This window comes from Onychomys torridus, unplaced genomic scaffold (genome assembly GCF_903995425.1).
Source record: "Onychomys torridus unplaced genomic scaffold, mOncTor1.1, whole genome shotgun sequence".
Classification (NCBI taxonomy): domain Eukaryota; kingdom Metazoa; phylum Chordata; class Mammalia; order Rodentia; family Cricetidae; genus Onychomys; species Onychomys torridus.
In genome coordinates, this window is record NW_023412026.1 from 30,856 (window position 1) to 50,316 (window position 19,461).

A 19,461-nucleotide genomic window follows, 5' to 3' on the forward strand; every position below is an offset into this window, starting at 1 on the left:
TTTAAATTGGTCTATATACGTTTCTTTGGTAGCAGTTTCACGGAGTTTTTTTTTTTTTTGTTGTTGTTGTTGTTGTTGTTTGTTTTTTTTAAATATATTTACAGAGCAAAGAGAATTATAAATTAAGACATTTTTAGATGCATCGGTGGAAACATCAGGTAGGATGGATAAAGCAAATCAAGAGAAATCTCTGCTGTTGGGTTCAGTTGCTGAGCTTAGCTCTTCAGTCGGTGGAAGCTAAGGATCTGTTCGTACATTCCAAAAAGGCTTACTTAATAGTCACAAGGATGTAACAGAGTTGTGTGACCAAACAAGTAGCTATTTAAGGGGCTGAGATAGCCCAAAATAATTCGGCACCGAAGCTGCCACGTTACAGCCTGGAATGTTTAACCCTGGATTGACCTCTGCTCATCCCCTCCGCCCCTGTTACTTTAATTCACGTGTTCCAAAAGAGGAAAGCAGCACAAATTAAGCTCTACCAAAAACCTCATTACTATTATTTTTTAAAACACACTTCTCCACAGTTCTGTTTTACAATTTGGAATATTTCTCGAAAAAACCAAACTTAATAAAAACAATAGTAAAAAACAGATACTTTCCTAATCTATCCACCTACAGGCAGCTCATTAGCTCATTTTATTGCCAGAACAGCCTCTCTATTCGAACCAGAAGTGGCTAAAAACAGAAGGAATGTTTTTAGGACAATCTATGAATACATATTCAGGTGTTCCGCTCCTTTAAGGTCGCAGGCGCTCTACCACTTTCCCTTTCGCTAGCGGCTGGAGGAGGCCGGAAGCCAGATATCAACGCGGGCCGCTCCTTCCTTCACGACTCTATGGCAGTCGGGTAACTCTAGCCGTGAGAACTCTGTGGTTCCGGGGCGGGCCGGGAGGCCTGAGTTTGAAGGCTGAAGCGGGAAGATGGTGCCTTCAGCTGTCACCAGGCTGGGATTCTCCCGCATGGGAGGCGTCGGGGACTGTGTCGTGCCCTGAACAACCGAGAGGAGTTTGTTTGCAATGAGTCTTCCACGTCGGAATGGGAAACGGCGGCGTTCAGGGTCCGGCTCCGACTCATTCTCGGGAGATGGTGATAGCTGTGTCAGCCCTCAGCTCCCATCTAGGCCGGTGAGCTGAGTCCACCTCCGGGGCTGGGACGCGGTCTGCAGGCCTCAGGGTCAGGTACTCCAACACTGGGCTTCAGATGGGCCCCCGAGGGCTGCAGCGGCAGGCACTGCAGCACCGGGACGGCCCGAGGGCCGCTGGGGCAGGCACTGCAGCACCGGGACTGGGACGGCCCGAGGGCCGCTGGGCAGGCACTGCAGCACCGGGACTGGGACAGCCCAAGGGCCGCTGGGCAGGCACTCCCGCATTGGGACGACTGAGGGCTGCAGGTGCATGTACTCTGGCACTGAGGCTGGGACTCCTCCTAGCCGCCAGCATGCCCAGCTGATTGTGTTTTAGCCCCACTGCCTGTATAGATACTGGCATTCTTTGTTGTTGTTGTTGTTTTGTTTGTTTGGTTTTTCGAGACAGGGTTTCTCTGTAGTTTTGCTCCTGCCCTGGAACTCTGTAGTCCAGGCTGGCCTCGAACTCACAGAGATCCTCCTGCCTCTGCCTCCCGAGTGCTGGAATTAAAGGCGTGCGCCACCACCGCCCGGCTTGTTTTGTTTTTGTTTTGTTTGTTTGTTTTTTGGAGTCTTTACAACTTCACAGAAACAACTTCCCAGTTGGCCAGATCCTGTCACCATGTTGAGGGCTTGCTTCGAATAATGTCCTGTACAACTTAAGTTCTTAGACCAGATTGCCTGGTGTAGCGTAGGATGCAGGCTTTTTGTAATCCAAAGTAAAGCTGGAAGGGATTTATATTGTTTCCTCAGAATGTTAGCCCAGTTCTTACTTGTTTTTTTTGAGACAAGGGCTTACCCTACGTCAGGCAGGCCTGGGGTCTTGAACTCTTGATCCTGCTTCTGCTTCGCAAATGCTGGGATTACAGGCCTGCACCAGTGCATCCCATAATTCTTTGCCTTTGGTTAGGCAGACATCTCAATACTAAAATATAAACAAAAACTTCTCTAACAGCCTTGTAATGCTCACTGATCAATCATAGAGCGTCTTCTCACCTGCCCATCGTTCCAGACTCCTTATTCATTGTGTATAGCACACATTTTTGTTTGTGACTCTTAGGAGTTTTCAAAATTATATCAAGTAAATAAAAATTAGCTGGTATTTTTCTGTGCAGGACCAGTTTCTTGTGTCTCGATGAGTTTCATTTCAGCATGTAGGAGTTCCAACAGCAGAGGGCTAACTATTAAAGTTGTATGTTGGAGGTAATTAAATTGTTTTTGTTTTCCTGAAAGGGCCATGCAAGCAGAGAGTTTCTGATGACCAGATTGACCAGCTGCTACTGGCAAATTGGGGACTCCCGAAAGCAGTTCTGGAGAAATACCATAGTTTTGGTGTAAAAAAGATGTTCGAATGGCAGGCAGAGTGTCTTTTGCTTGGACAAGTCCTGGAAGGAAAGAATCTAGTTTATTCAGGTATTCAAATTTATGTAAACTCATTTCACTGACGTTATCAGTGTGAGCGACTCTTTATTGGGTGGTTACATCTTTTAAGTAGGTGGACAAGCACATGCTTTAACTAGAGAAAGTGGTGAAATGTGGAGTGTTGTCATTTGTATACTGAAGTCTTGAAAGTTCCGTCATGTGGCAGAGGAGTGGAAGCAAGGCACTGGTAATTTATATGGTTAAAATTCCACTTGCTTACTGAATGTGTGTCTCAGTGAATTTGTAACGGGGATGCCAGCCTGTTCTTCCCTCATTTGATCTCAGTTGCTTTTCAGGGTGTAGACTTTATATATTCATAATTGAGCTGTTTGTGCAGGATTGTATGCACAAAACAATATGTAATACTTGATAAGATATGGATTTTTCAAGGGCAACTTCGATATGTACAATTTTGAACCTGTGTTTACTGCAATCATTTAAGGATCAAATTTAAGATACAGTTCCTTTGTGTCAGTTTTCTCTGAAGTTCTGAAGTCATTCATAGTTTTTTCAAGACAGGGTTTCTTTGTGTAGTTTTGGTGTCTGTCTTGGATCTCGCTCTACTGTAGACCAGGCTGGCCTCAAACTCAGAGATCCGCCTATCTTTGCCTCCCAAGTGCTGGGATTAAAAGCATGTGCCACCACCACCTGGCTATTCATAGTTTTTATTCTTTTTTTTTTATTCATAGTTTTTATTAAGGCTATAATAAAGAACTAGAATATTAACTAAGTTTATGTAATTCAGACAGTGGAGGTAGACTGATTGGCTTTGGGAACTGCATCTTTTTTGTTTGTTTGTTTGTTTTGAGACAGGGTTTCTCTGTGTAGTTTTGGTGCCTGTCCTGGATCTCACTCTACTGTAGACCAGGCTGGCCTTGAACTCACAGAGAACCACCTGGCTCTGCCCCACTTGTGCTGGGATTAAAGGTGTGTGCCACCCCCACCCGGCTGGGAAGTGTATCTTTTTTTTTTTGAGCTGAGGACGGAACCCAGGGTCTCATGCTTGCTAGGCAAGCGCTCTACCACTGAGATAAATCCCCAATGGGAAGTGTATCTTTTAATGATTGTATGAATTTGCAAATTGTAGGGTGAGGTGGAGGAGGGGGAGGCTAACTGACTTGGTAGTGCTGAGGATGAAATTACTTCCTAAGTATATAAACTTAGAAGAGTTGGGCACACAGAAAGTACTCCTAAGTGGTCAGGAGTGTCAGTTGGTTGCTGTGGCGGCATGGTCTGGTCATTTCAGTTTCTTAAATCACAACATTGGTCAGCAGCTCACACCGTCATCAAGACATTTTTACCTTGGATGTATGTTGGATCTGTGGACATTCTCTTCTTGGACCCATTACTTGGTGTAACTCACTGTCGTCCTTCTAGATCTGACAATACCCTTGTAACTCGTTTATCTTTTTCTCTGGTCTTGTTCTGCTCCTGTAGCCAAGGGGATCACAAAAAATATAACCTTTTCACTGTTTTTTAAGAACATCTTAGTCATTTTGCATTGCTTTCCAGATAGATCAAAAAAATCTTTAGATGGTAAGATTACAATGCTCTTCTTTGTGGAACGTTTAAGCATTTAAAAGATTTTTCATTATGTATGTGTGTATGTATCCTTGTGTGGGTATAGGCTGTAAGTGCAGTACCCACAGAGACCAGAAGAGGATGTCAGAGCCTCTGGAGCAAGAGTTACAGGCAGTTGTGAGCTCTCTGATATAGATGCTGGAATTCAACCCTGGTTGGTTGCTGGTCCTCTCTAAGAACAGTCTCTTAAATGCTATGCTATCTCCCAATCCCAGTTCCATTCACTGGTGGGTTTTTTCTTTTCCTCTTTTTAAAATTTTCTCTCCCCTGAAGGATTTTGTACCCCAGGCTCATGAAATTACTGTCATCAGAACATTCCAGGCTCTTCCTCTGGGACTTTGTACATGGTGTGTCTGATGCTTGGCATTCCTTTCCTCTCCCCATAAGTTTCTTTCCATTTTTGTTAGTTTCCTTATATCTCCTTCCAATTTCTGTCTCTCTTATTATCTTAAAGGTACGTAGCAGGACTTTAACCTATTCAGTCAGTTCTTAAAAAAATTATAGAATTAATGAGGTACTCAGTAATATCCATCATTAATTTCTAATACAAAGACTTAAAAACCCTCTGTGTTTACTCTGAGACTATTTGGAAACCTAGTGTGGAGTCCAGGGCATTTGGGGGGTTAAGGTCTCAAACACTAGTTGAGGCTTTAATGATGTATTAGTCCTAGACTTTGTAATGCTGGTTATGGCTCACAAAAATTATTAATGCAGTATACTGAATGTTACTTTTTGTCATAATGATGTGGAATGATCATGTTTTAGCTCCTACAAGTGCTGGGAAGACTCTTGTTGCAGAGTTACTTATTTTGAAGCGGGTTTTGGAAATGCGGAAGAAAGCTTTGTTTATTCTGCCCTTTGTTTCTGTGGCTAAAGAGAAGAAATTCTACCTTCAGGTAATAATTTTTGCTGTTTGAAACAGTGAAAGGTTCATCATTGGTAGCTTTGGCTTTACTCATTTGAAGGAGGTGTGCAATCAAATGGAGAAGGAAGTTTCTTCTATCATATGTGTGTAGCTTTAAAAGCTGACTGTTAAGTCTTAATAGTTTAGTGGGATAGCTGGACCCGGTGGCAGAGGTGTGGGATGGGATCTACTTGAGAGTCTGTGGCAGGAAGATTTGTGGGCAATTTAGTGAAACCCTGTATCAAAAAATAAAAAGAAGCCTGGAGATATTATAGCTCAGTATTACTAACAAAACAAACCCAAAAGAGGGGATTTTAAAAATCACTATTGCATAAAGTAGGAAGGGACACCAAATTAAAAGGGCAGCTTGGGGGGAATACTGTATAAAAAGGACAAGCTTTTCATAGGAGGCAAAGAATAGCATGGATTTGCAAGGGAAAAATCAGCATGTTTAAGGAAGCATAGCCCACCCCAACTGAGGACCACTGAGAAAACTCAGGGACTGGAGGGAAGATTCTTTTGTGTTTAAAGGGGGTGCTCCATGTCTGTGGTCAGACCTCTGTCTTGTTAAATGAGTCATAGTTTACGCTGATGCAATATTCCATGGATTTTAAAGGCATTTTCACAAATAATAGTGTCCATTAGATAGGAAAAAAAGGACAGTTGTGATTTCTTGAGTGAAGTAGTGTGCTGTCAGAACAGAAATCTTTGTATAGACTGGTCAGGAGTCTGGATTTTAGTCCTGTGTTGCCAGACACACAACCTGCAGAGCCTTGTGGTTTTTATTTGTAAACTGAGGGAACTCACTCTTAATACTATAACTCAATAAACTCAAACTCTCAGAAGAAATTGATTAAATGAACATCTGTAAAGTTCCATGGTTTTACAAATTTTTTTAACGGTTATTTCAGAGGCCAGATAGCCAACAAAGCTGGTCCTACTCAGTGACCTCCTCTCAACTTAGACTCAAAGTAACAAAATGAGGAAAGGATTCCTTTTATTGAGAAGGTATGTTAGTTAAATGTTAAACCAAAAAGTTAATATCAATCCCACTGAATTTAACTTTTGAAAACTTTTCTTCCATTATATGGAAAAACTAGTCTTTTGTAGGATAAGAATATTTTCCTTGTAAAGTATAAATTTGTTCTCTAAAACATGCTAGTGTTAAAAATGAACTACTTCCTATTATTGAATTAAACATGTAGAACTTCAATGTTTTCCAATTTTAATTTCTGTAATAGCTGTTAGAGCTTAGATTATTAAAACATTTATTTCACTCATTTTAACAGAAATATCAGTGCTGAGCTTTAATTCCAAACATATTTTAGTATATGATTCTATTTTTAGTATGTGATTATAAAAGCCATTGCAATGGTCTTGACCAGAAGCAACCATCTTTAAATAAGTTTGTCTATGTTCTGCAGTAGAACCCAACTGTCACTCATTAAATTCTAAGTTTCATCTGTATTATTTCTTTTTACTTCATTCAGAGTCTGTTTCAGGAAGTAGGAATAAAAGTAGATGGCTACATGGGCAGCACCTCACCTACTGGACGTTTCTCATCCTTGGACATTGCTGTTTGCACTATTGAGAGAGCCAATGGGCTCATCAATCGCCTCATTGAAAATAAGATGGATCTGTTAGGTAAGAAAGTTATAAAATAAAACAAGTATTTCAGGTTGCTGTTTTTGATGGAATGAAATAAAACTGTGATTCCTATATGACCTATATGTTTATTTTCTGTCATCTATTTTTGGAGGCAAGAATTGGCAGAGGTAATATCAGGAACTTCATGTTTTTTTAAAAAAAGTGTGTGTTTTATGTCTTTCTGTTATTGATTTTACTATCCTGCATTCAAATTTATTTTCACGTTTATTTAACTTTTATGAGTGTGAGTGTGTATGTGGCATGGCACATGGGGGAGGTCAGAGGACAGTGTGATTCTTTCAGATGTGGGTTCTGGATATTGAACTCAGGTCATCAGGCTTGGCAGTGAGTCCCTTTACCTGTTGAGCCAACTCACTGGCCCTTTGCTGCATTTTTGAAGTTTATAAAGACTGGCTATCCTTAAACCCCTGTCATTCCTTATTGCGACCTTCCTGTCTCAGCTCTGCCAGGAAGAGAAGGAAGCGTGCTGGGGGTGGCCCTGCCGTCCATACAGTTAGTGAATTTATGTCTTCATTATCATATTTTGGTACTATGGGCTCTAGATTAGGACTGGATTCAGAAGCTACCATTCAATAGGGAAATGATAGTCACATAAACTGTTTTTGTGCTTGATGCTCTAGAAAGATTTTTCTCCTCTACCCTTAAGAAAAGGTCACTGTACAGAGGTAGGAAAGCAATGGTAGTAGTCGCAGTGGAAGCACTAAGTTTGTTAGCTTACTGAGAAAACAACAAAAAAGCTGTAGTAGAGGAGAAGTGGAGGGTGAGAATCAGTGACTGGAAAGGCATGGTAAGAGAGAAATCACAATCAGTTGTCTTGTTACTTAGGACCTCATTGGCTTTAATTATCTTGGGGATTTTGGTTTCCAAACTAGGCAGAATAAATTCTTTTAGAATGAAAGTGTGTTGACATAACATATCATATAATATGAATTGTTGTTATCAGCAGTGGAACCACAGAATGTAAGAACCTAAGAGAGGAGCTGGGTAGTGGTGGTGCACACACCTTTCATCCCAGCACTTGGGAGGCAGAGGCGGGCCTCTGTGAGTTCGAGGCCAGCCTGGTCTACAGAATGAGTTCCAGGATAGGCTCCAAAGCTACATGGAGAAACCCTGCCTCAACCCCCCCCCCCAAAAAAAAGAGTCAGGATATAGATCCCTAAAGAAATCTACAGTGAGCAGTGAGCCTGAAGCAGTTGGAAAGAGTCTTCCAAGTTTAAAAAACAAAGAACAAAAAAATGAAAACCTAGTACTAGATTTACTGAAGTCTACCAGGCCTTTGAAAAAGCTAATGCCAGAGCTCCTCAGATTATTCCATAAAGTAGAAAGAGAAAGGATGCTTCCAAACTCAGTTCACAAAGCCAGTAATGCTCCTTTACTAAAACCAGATAACGATAGAAGAATAACAGCAACGAGGAGCTGGAGAGATGGCTCAGTGGTTTAGAGCACTGACTGTTGTTCAGGATGACCCAGGTTCAAGTCCCGGCATCCACATGACAGCTCACAACTGTCTGTAATTGCACTTCCAGGGGACCTGACACCCATGGCAAAACACCAATGCACATAAAATAAAAATAAATTAATTAAAAAAAACAACAACAATAAAAGAGAAAACTAGGCAAATTTCTATGAAGAATATAAATATAGAAATCCTTATTGAAACACTTGCAGACTGAATTTAACACATATTAAAAAGATGATGCACATGAGCAGGTTGGTTTCATTCCATGGCTTCAAAGATTGTTTGGTATAAACAAATCAACAAGTGTAATACAGCACATCAATAGGACCAAAATGAAACAGCATTCTATATGCAAATCCAGCATTGATAAAATTAGTATCTATTCGTGATAATAGCCTTGGAGAAACTAGAAACAGGACATCTCAATGTAACAAAGGGCATATCGGTTAAACTATCCAGTTGTGGTGGTATTTTGTTTGTGATCTAACATAAAGCTTGCCTGAAGGTCAGAGTGCAGAGCTAAGCCACTTCTTAACTATAGAGGCCAGGCAGTAGTGGCACACACTTTTAATCCCAGCATTTGGGAGGCAGAGGCAGATGGATCTCTGAGTTCAAGACTACCCTGAGCTACAAAAGATTGATCCAGTCTAAAAGAGAAACAGAGTCAGGCATGGTGGCACACACACCTTTAATCCCAGCACTAGGGAGGTTGAGACAGGAAGTGATATGGCTGGGTGGGGAGAGGAATATAAGGCAGGAGAAGACAGGAACTCACCCCCTTTGGGTTGAGATTTTTTGTTTGTTTGTTTGTTTGTTTGTTTGTTTGAGACAGGGCTTCTCTCTGTTGTTTTGGTGCCTGTCCTGGATCTTAATCTGTAGACCAGGCTGGCCCCGGAACTCACAGAGATCCGCCTGCCTCTGCCTCCCGAGTGCTGGAGTTAAACACTTGTGCCACCACTGCCCGGCTGAGGTTTTCTTAGAGGTGAGAACTAGTGGCTGGTTGCTCTGTTTCTCTGATCTTTCAGCATTTACCCTGATATATAGCTCCAGGTTTTTTTTTTTTTTTTTTTTTTTTTTTAAGACCAATTAGGATTCCTGCTATATCAAGTGTAATACTAAACGCTGAAAGCATCTCTAAAATCAATAACGTGACAAAAGTGTCCACTCCACACACTATTAAGCTTGAATTCTTAATAGAACAGTAAGGCAAAAGAAGGAAAAACGATGCATCTAGAAATGGAAAAAGTCGAATTATCCCTGTCAGCAGGTTACATGATCCTACACTTAAAAGGTGCTGCCGGGAAATTCTTAGATTAGCGTATACAAGTAGGTGGTTTCATTGTGTACCACAGTGAACATACTAAAGTCAGGTGTAACAGGAATCTTAAAAAGTCTTATTAATAAAATCAAACCTGAGGCTAGTTATTGGGGTGAATGCTGAAAGATCAGAGAAGCAGAACAAACTACAGCTACCTCACCTCTTCGCCAGTTCCTCAGCTGGTCTTGTTTCCTCAGACTGGAAGCCTCTGTGTCCTCATCTGAATGAGTCTCAGCTGAACTGTGCTGCTCCAAAGCCTGAATGCTTAACCAGCCTAATGCCAGTTTCTGGTCTTCATGCTTTATATATCTTTCTCTTTCTGTTGTCACTCCCTGGGATTAAAGGCTCACTTTTTGGGATCAAGGGCATGTGTCTCCATGCTAGCTGTATCCTTGAACACACAGAGATCTGCCTAGCTCTGCCTCCCAAGTGCTAGGATTAAAGGTGTGCACCACCACCGCCCAGCTTCTGCTGGCTTGCTCTGATCCATTTTCTAGCCACCATTTTTGGCGCTGTATCTAGTGGCTGTCTGTTCTCTGACCCCAGATAAATTTATTAGGGTGCACAATATTTTGGGGAACACAATTTACTACCACAGTCAGGCAGTCATTCCTATGTGTAGGGAGGGGCCTCAAAACCCAAACCAAAAAACCCACACTTAGGAATAAGCCTCACCAAGGGAAGGAGGTAAAAGGCCTCCTCACAATGAGTACACTGAAGAAGGAAATTAAAGAGATGTGCCATGTTGTGGAGTGGCAGAATTAATAGTGTTAAAATGGTCAGATTGCTGAAAGCAATTTACAGACTTAATGCAGTTCTCATCAACTTTCCAATGATATTCTTTATAGAATTATGAAAAGTAAAATTCTGAAATTCACATGGAGGCACAGTCTTGAGCAAAGAGACTCAATCAGTATACCTGACTGATTTCATGTTATACTAGAGCCACAGCAACAAAAGTAGCATACATGGTACCAGCACAAAAACAGATGTGGAGATCAGTGGAATAGAATAGAATATCCAGAAATAAACCATGCAGCTCTCGTCAGCCAGTTCTTCTCAAAGGTGCTTAAGATGTTACATTAGAGGAAAAACCAAAACAGCTTTACAAGTACTACTGGGAAGACTGGACATCCACATATGGATGATGACACTAGATCTTTATTTCCCACCTTGTACAAAAGTCAATTGAAGATGAATCCAAGACTTAATGTAGACTTGAAACTGCTAGGGCGCTACATAGGGAATAGCTTAAAGATAAAGGCAAGATGTTCTGAATAGGATTCTGATAGCTCAGAAGATGTAGATCCGACGAGATTGCATCTATACAAAACCTGCATAGCAAAGGATACAATTCCCAGTGTGAAGAAACAGCCTGTTAATGGGAGGCACATCTTCACCAGTTATGTATGTACTAGGAGAGTAGAACCCAGAATATCCATAGCAGTCAAAAAAAAAAAAAAAAAAAAACAGAACAAGTAGTCCAACCAATGAATGGGAGAATGAATGAACTGAGCAATCAATGAATGGATCTAGAATATAAAATGAAGCCATGAACAAAATCATGGTTTTAGGCAAATGGATGGAATTGTGGTCATTATTTTTACCAAAGTTATCTTTTCTGTTATGTAAAATTTAGATTGAAACAAACAAACAAACAAACATTAAAGGGACTGTTTGGGCAAAATAAGGGGACAAGTATGAGGGAGTATGGGATAACAGGTAACAAGGGGGTAAATATGTTAAGTACTGTATTAGTCAGGGTTTGTTGGTTCTAGAGTAACAGAACTTACAGAATAAACCTCCATATGTAGAAAGATGATGTATTAGAATGATTTACAGGCTGCAGTCCAGCTAATCCAACAATGGCTGCCTATAAACAGAAAATCCAAGAATCCAGTAGTTCAGTCCATGAGGCTGGATGTCTCAGCTGGTCTTCTATAGATGCTGGAATCCCAAAGTAGAAGGCTCTAATGCCAGTGAAGGAACGGACTTGCTAGCAAGGTGAAGGCAAGCAGGCCAAGAGTGAAGCTTCCCTCTTCCTATCCTTATATAGGCTTCCGGCAGAAGGTATGGCCCAGATTAAAGGTGTGTCTTCCTACCTCAAGTTCTAGATTAAAGGCATGTCTTTCTATTTGAAAGGTCAGGATTAGAAGTGGATCTTCCTACTTCAAATTAAGCAAAAATTCCTCATAGGTGTATTCTCTATTTTCAGGTTTTAGTTTCAGTTGTAGTCAAGTTGAAAGCCAAGAATAGACATCACAAGTACATTTCATGCATATATGAGAGTAGTTAGTGGAACCTATTATGTTGTACAACTAATATATACAAGTAGAACACACTATAAAAGTGAAAACTCTAAGACTAAAGAAAGCATTGGGCCATAATCAGTTGGTTGAATTCTTCAGGCATTTGACAAGGGCATTATGATTATATATTCAGCAGTAGGGTGATACTAGTTGTTGCAGCTTTAAAAATAGCTTAAAATCATCTCTTCATGGTCCAATTCTTTTTCAAATAGCTTTTTTTCTTTGTGTAGGGAGAATTGTCTCACTCTGTACCCCATTCTGTCCTTGAACTCTCAGTTCTGCCTCAGTCTCCTAAGTACTTTCAAAGATAATGAAGGTGTGTTTCCTAATTGTTAAAATCACTTAACACTTAAAAACTGAGATGAGTATTTATTATCTATTTGTTTCTACCAAATTACCAGTTTAGAAGTGTCTGAGTGGTCTCAATTGAGGAAATGCTGCTATCACATTGGCATGAAAGTAAGCCTGTAAGGCTTAACTGATCATTGATGTGGAAGGGCCCAGCTCAGTGTGGGCAGTGCTGTCCCTCAGCAGGTAGTCCTCACATGGACAAGAAAGCAAACTGAGCAAGCCAGGAAGCAGCATTCTGCTGTGGTCTCTGCTGCATTTCCTGTCTCTTGGTTCTTGCTTGAGTTCCTGCATGGCCCCCTTCAATGATGGACTGTGATCAGGAAGTGTAAGCCAAATAAACCCTTTTCTTCCCAAATTGATTTTGGTCATGGCATGTATCACAGCAATAGAAGGAAGACTAAGATATGGGTTTGGTGGTTTTGTTAGCCCTGAGAAAGCTGATCACTGACTTTTTCTAGTTAGAATGTATGGAGATAGGATTGCTTAAGATCCTGAAAACATCTTAGAAGACAATTGGCCCTTATACAGAACTATATTTCAACCTTTCCTTTATCCTGGAAATTTGCATGACTTGCAGGATCTTGTTATGACAGTTATTTGCCGTTATACATGGGCTGCTGAGTCTTATAATTCTTAGAACTGTGCAATTTGGAAAAGCTCAAACTGGAAAATCCTTCTTGGAGTGGTGGTTGTGGATGAATTACACATGCTGGGGGACTCTCACAGAGGATATCTTCTGGAACTTTTACTGACCAAGATTTGCTATGTTACTCGGAAATCAGCATCATGGTAAGTATTTGAAATGACTGATTTCCTGGTATTTGTCGAAAAGCTGTTGAGAAAGAATCTATAAAAGTGAAAATGTAAGATTTACAGGAGTGTAGTCCCTTTTTCATTTAAACAAATTTTTGGATAGTAGTTTGCTTTTGTTCTAAAACTGGTTATAAACTTGTGGTTCGTGACCCCACTGGGGATCAAACAACCCTTTCACAGGGGTTAAGACCATCAAAAAACACAGATACATTAGATTACATTAGAGTAATAGCAGTAGCAAAATTACGGTTATGAAATAGCAATGAAAGTAATTTTATGGTTGGGGGTCACCACAGCATGAGGAACTGTGTTAAAGGATCACAGCATTAGGAAGCGTGAGAACCACTGCTCTAAAAGAAGTATTTAACTGACGTTAGACTACTTTCAAACATTTGAACATTTCTGACTACTCATTTTGACTAGAAAAACAACTAGCTTTATGTTCTTTTTTCTTTAATTATTGTGTGTTTTGATTTTGTACATCAGCCATGGGTTCCCCTGTCCTCTCCCCTCCCGCCCCCACCTCCACCTTCCCCCCAGCCCCTCCCCTCCATTCCCATGTCCTCCAGGACCAAGACACCCCTGGGGATTCATTTAAACCTGGTGGATACAGTACAGGCAGGTCCTGTCCCCTCCTTCCAGGCTGAGCATGTGTCCCTGTGTAAAGCCAAGGTTCCAAACAGCCAGCTCATGTACTAAGGACAGGTCCCGGTCCCACAGCCTGGATGCCTCCCAAACAGTTCAAGCTATTCAGTTGTCTCACTTATTCAGAGGGCCTGATCTAGCTGGGGAATCCACAGCCGTTGGTTCATAATTCATGTGCTTCCATTTGTTTGGCTATTTGTCCTTGTGCTTTTTGCAAGCTTGGATTCAACAATTCACGCTCTTACAGTCCCTCCTCTTTCTCGACAGTTGGACACCTTGAGCTCCACCTGGGGCCTGGCTGAGGATCTCTGCATCCACTTCCATCAGTTATTGGATGAGAGTTCCAAGACAACTGTTAGGGTGTTTAGTCATCTGATCAACAGACTAGGTCAGATCAGGCTTTCTCTCGACCATTGCTAGCAGTCTATAGAGGATATATCATTGGGAATTTCTGGGGACCTCTCCAGCACTCTGCCTATTCCTCTTCTCATGTGGTCTTCATTTATCATGGTCTGTTATTCCTCGTTCTCCCTTTCTGTTCTTGATCCAGCTGGGATCTCCTGCTCCCCTAACCTTTCTTTCCCTCAAATCTTGCCCTCCATTACTCCCACAGTCATCCAGGTCGTTCATGTAGATCTCATCCATTTCTCTGTCATTGGGTGATCCCTGGGTCTTTCCTAGGGTTCCGTTTTCTAGGTAGCCTCCCCGGAGTTGTGTAGCAGTCTAGTCATCTTTGTTTTACATCTAGTATCCTCCTATGAGTGAGTACATACCATGTTTGTCCTTCTGAGTCTGGGTTACCTCACTCAGGATGATTTTTTCTAGATCCATCCATTTGCCTGCAAACCTCATGATGTTATTGTTTTTCTCTGCTGGGTAGTACTCCATTGTGTATATGTACCATATTTTCTTTATCCATTCTTCAGTTGAAGGGCAACTAAGTTGTTTCCAGGTTCTGGGTATTACAAACAACACTGATAAGAACATAGCCGGGCAAATGCCCTTTTGGTATGATTGAGCATTCCTTGGGTATATGCCCAAGAGTGCTATAGCTGGGTCTTGGGGGAGATGGATTCCCAATTTTCTAAGGAAGCACCATATTGATTTCCAAAGTGGCTGTAAAAGCTTGCATTCCCACCAGCAGTGGAGGAGAGTTCCCCTTGCTCCACATCCTCTCCAGCATAAGCTGTCTTCTGTATTTTTGATTTTAGCCACTCTGAAAGGTGTAAGATGGTATCTCAGAGTCGTTTTGATTTGCATTTCCCAGATAATTAGGGATGTTGTGTTATTCCTTAAATGTCTTTCAGCCATTTGAACTTTCTCTGTGGAGAATTCTCTGTTTAGTTCTATAGCCCATTTCTTAACTGGACTGTTGGGCATTTTGATGTCTAATTTCTTGAGTTCTTTATATATTCTGGATATCAGCCCTCTGTCAGATGTGGGGTTGGTGAAGACCTTTTCCCATTCTGTAGGCTGTCGCTTTGTCTTGTTGACCGTGTCCTTTGCTCTGCAAAAGCTTCTCAGTTTCAACAGGTCCCATGGATTGATTGTATCTCTCAATGTCTGTGCTACTGGTGTTATATTTAGAAAGTGATCTCCGGTGCCAATGCGTTCAAGAGTACTTCCTACTTTCTCTTCTATCAGATTCAGAGTAACTGGATTTATGTTGAGGTCTTTGATCTACTTGGACTTAAGTTTTGTGCAGATAGATAGATATGAATCTATTTGCAGCCTTCTACACATTGACATCCAGTTATGCCAGCACCATTTGTTGAAGATGCTTTCTTTTTTCCATTGTACGTTTTTGGCTTCTTTGTCAAAAATTATATGTTCATAGGTGTATGGGTTAATGTCAGGGTCTTCAATTCGATTCCATTGGTCCACATGTAGATTTTTATGCCAGAACCAAGCTGTTTTTATTACAGTAGCTCTATAGTAGAACTTGAGGTTGGGGATTGTGATGCCTCCAGAGGTTGTTTTATTGTACAGGATTCTTTTGGCTCTCCTGGGTTTTTTGTTTTTCCATATGAAGTTGAGTATTATTATTTCCAGATCTGTGAAGTATTATGTTGGTAATTTGATGGGGATTGGGTTGAATCTGTAGATTGTTTTTGGTAAGATTGCCATTTTTACTATGTTAATCCTGCCTATCCATGAGCATGGGAGGTCTTTCCATTTTCTGACATCTTCAATTTCTTTTTTCAGGGACTTAAAGTTCTTTTCATATAGGTCCTTCACATGCTTAGTTAGAGTAACCCCAAGCTATTTTATATCTTTTGTGGCTATTATAAAGGGTGATGTATCTCTGATTTCCTTCTCAGCCTGGTTGTCTATTGTATATAGGAGGGCTACTGATTTTTTTGAGTTGATCTTGTATCCTGCTATGTTGTTGAAGGTTTTTATTAGCTGTATCAGTCAGTTCCTTGGTTGAATTTTTGGGGTCACTCATATATACTATCATGTGATCTGCAAACAGGGAAAGCTTGACTTCTTTCTTTCCAATTTGTATCCCTTTAATCTTCTTATGTTGTCTTATAGCTCTGGCTAGAACTTCAAGTACTATGTTGAATAAGTATGGGGAGAGGGGACAGCCTTGCCTTGTTCCTGAGTTTAGTGGTATTGCTTTGAGTTTCTCTCCATTTAATTTGATGTTGGCTGTTGGCTTGCTGTAGATTGCCTTTATTATGTTCAGGTATGTTCCCTGTATTCCTGATCGCTCCAAGACCTTTATCATGAAGGGGTGTTGGATTTTGTCAAATGCCTTTTCTGCATCTAGTGAGATGATCATGTGTTTTTTTTCTTTGAGTTTGTTTATATGGTGTATTACATTGATTGACTTTTGTATGTTGAACCACCCTTGCATCCCTGGGATGAAGCCTACTTGATCATGGTGGATAATTGTTTTGATGTGTTCTTGGAGTCTGTTTGCCATTATTTTATTGAGTATTTTTGCATCAATGTTCATGAGGGAGATCGGTGTGTAGTTCTCTTTCTTTGTTGCATCTTTGTTTGGTTTAGGAGTCAGGGTAATTGTAGCCTCATAGAAGGAGTTTGGTAATATTCCTTCTGCTTCTATTGTGTGGAACAATTTAAAGAGTATTGGTATTAAGTCTTCTTTGAAGATCTGATAGAATTCTGCAGAGAAACCATCTGGTCCAGGGCTTTTTTGGTTGGGAGACTTTTAATGACTGATTCTATTTCCTTAGGGGTTATTGGGCTATTTAGATGGTTTATCTGGTCTTGATTTAACTTAGGTATGTGGTACCTATCCAGAAAATTATCCATTTCTTTTAGATTTTCCAGTTTTGTGGAGTAGAGGTTTTTGCAGTATGACCTGATGATTCTCTGTATTTCCTCATTGTCTGTTGTTATGTCCCCCTTTTCATTTCTGATTTTGTTAATTTGCATGCTCTCTCTCTGTCTTTTGGTTAGTTTGGTTAAGGGCTTGTCTATCTTGTTGATCTTCTCAAAGAACCAACTCTTTGTTTCATTAATCCTTTGTATTGTTCTCTTTATTTCTATTTGATTGATTTCAGCTCTCAATTTGATAATTTCCTGGCTTCTGTTCCTCCTGGGAGACTTTGCTTCTTCCTGTTCAAGGGCTTTCAGGTGTACTGTCAAGTCACTAGGGTGAGATTTGTCCAGCTTCTTTATGTGGGCATTCAGTGCTATGAATTTCCCTCTTAGCACTGCTTTCATATTGTCCCATAAGTTTGGGTATATGGTGTATTCATTTTCATTGATCTCTAGGAAGTCTTTAATTTCTTTCTTTATTTCTTCCTTAATCCATTGGTGATTCAGTTGAGCATTATTCAGTTTCCATGAGATTGTAGGATTTCTGTTGGTTTTTCTGTTGTTGAAATCTAACTTTAAACCATGGTGGTCTGATAGAACACAGGAGGTTATTCCAATTGTTTTGTATCTGTTGAGATTTGCTTTGTGGCCAAGTATGTGGTCGATTTTAGAGAAGGTTCCATGGGGTGCTGAGAAGAAGGTATATTCCTTTTTTTTGGGTGGAATGTTAAGTCCATTTGAGCCATAACATCGGTTAAGTCCATTATGTCTCTGTTAAGTTTCAATTTGGCCGATCTGTCCAGAGGTGAAAGTGGGGTGTTGAAGTCTCCCACTATTAATGTGTGGGGTTTTATATGTGATTTAAGCTTTAGTAATATTTCTTTTACATATGTGGGTGCCTTTGTGTTTGGGGCATAAATGTTCAGAATTGAGACTTTATCTTGGTGGATCTTTCCTGCGATGAGTATGTAATGTCCTTCATCATCTCTTTTGATTGTTTTTAGTTTGAAGTCTATTTTGCTGGATATTAGGATGGCTACACCAACTTGCTTCTTAAGACCATTTGATTGGAAAGTCTTTTCCCAGCCTTTTATTCTTAGGAGGTGTCTATCTTTGATTTTGAGGTGTGTTTCTTATATGCAGCAGAATGATGGGTCCTGTTTTCGTTTCCATTCTGTTAGTCTGTGTCTTTTTATAGGTGAATTAAACCCATTGATATTAAGGAATATTAATGACCAGTGTTTTTTCGTTCCTGTTATTATTTTTATTATTTGGTGGTAGTGTGTGTGTACTTCTCTTCTTTGGGGTTTACTGCTGTGGTGTTATCTATTGCCTGTGTTTTCATGGGTGTATCTGACTTCCTTAGGTTGGAATTTTCCTTCTAGTGCTTTCTGTAGGGCTGGATTTGTGGATAAGTATTGTTTAAATCTGGTTTTGTCTTGGAAGGTCTTGTTCACTCCATCTATGATGATTGAGAGTTTTGCTGGTTATATTAGTCTATGCTGATATCCGTGGTCTCTTAGTGTCTGCATTATATCTGTCCAGGTCCTTCTGGCTTTCAAAGTCTCCATTGAGAAATTGGGTGTTATTCTGATGGGTTTGCCTTTATAAGTCACTTGGCCTTTTTCCTTTGCTGCCCTTAATATGCTTGCTTTCTTCTGTATATTTAGTTGTTTAATTATTATTTGGCGAGAGGACTTTTTTAGGGGGTCTAGTCTGTTTGGTGTTCTATAGTATCTTTATAGGCATTTCATTCTTTAAGGTGGGAAAGTTTTCTTCTATGATCTTGTGAAATATATTTTCTGTGCCTTTGAGTTGGTATTCTTCTCCTTCCTCTATCCCTATTATTCGTAGGTTTGGTCTTTACATGGTGTCCCAAATTTCTTGGACATTTTGGGTCATGACTTTGTTGGTTTTAGTGTTTTCTTTGACTGATGAATCTATTTCTTCTACCGTATCTTCCACACCAGAGATCCTCTCTTCCATCTCTTGCATTCTGTTGGTTATACTTGCATCTGAAGTTCCTGTTTGTTTACTCAGATTTTCTATTTCCAGCATTCCTTCTGCTAGTGTCTTCTTCATTTTTTTCTATTTCCCTCTTCAGGTCTTGGAGGGTTTCCCTCGTCTGTTTCATTGCTTTTTCATGATTTTCTTTCAGGGACTTATTGTTTTCTTCTGCTTTAATTGTCCTTTCCTCTAGTTTTTTATAACGTTCTTCCCATTTTTTGTTTGTCTCTTCCTCCACTTTATTTTTGATTTCTTCTATATAAGGCTCTATCCTCTTCATGATGTTACGTATAAGGTTGTTTTTTTCTTCTTCTTCCATTCTGTGATGTTCAGGTCTAGCTGCTGGAGAAGGGCTGGGTTCTGGTGATGCTGTATTGCTCTTTATTTTGTTGTATGTACTTCTGCATTGACGTCTGCCCATCTCCTCTTGTGTTCATTCTTGGTCTTATCAGTGTACTTGGTCCAGACTGAGCTGACAGATTTAGGGAGCCTCTCTCTGGACCAGATGGAAGCTCTGGGCCAGATGGGAGCTCTGGTCCAGATGAGAGTGCTGGCTGGAGAGGAGCT

The 19,461-nt window shown here is 40.5% G+C and overlaps 1 protein-coding gene across 1 annotated transcript; it reads left to right on the plus strand.

Annotated features, from left to right (window-relative positions):
- Positions 1–795: 795 nt before the first annotated feature.
- On the plus strand, positions 796–6,674 carry LOC118575461 (DNA polymerase theta-like; the record flags this gene model as incomplete). The annotated part of the gene is made up of 4 exons (XM_036176012.1): positions 796–1,178; positions 2,357–2,536; positions 4,892–5,022; positions 6,521–6,674. Coding segments are annotated over exons 2-4 (355 nt in total), but the record flags the coding sequence as incomplete, so codon positions are not given.
- Between the last annotated feature and the right edge of the window lie 12,787 nt (positions 6,675–19,461).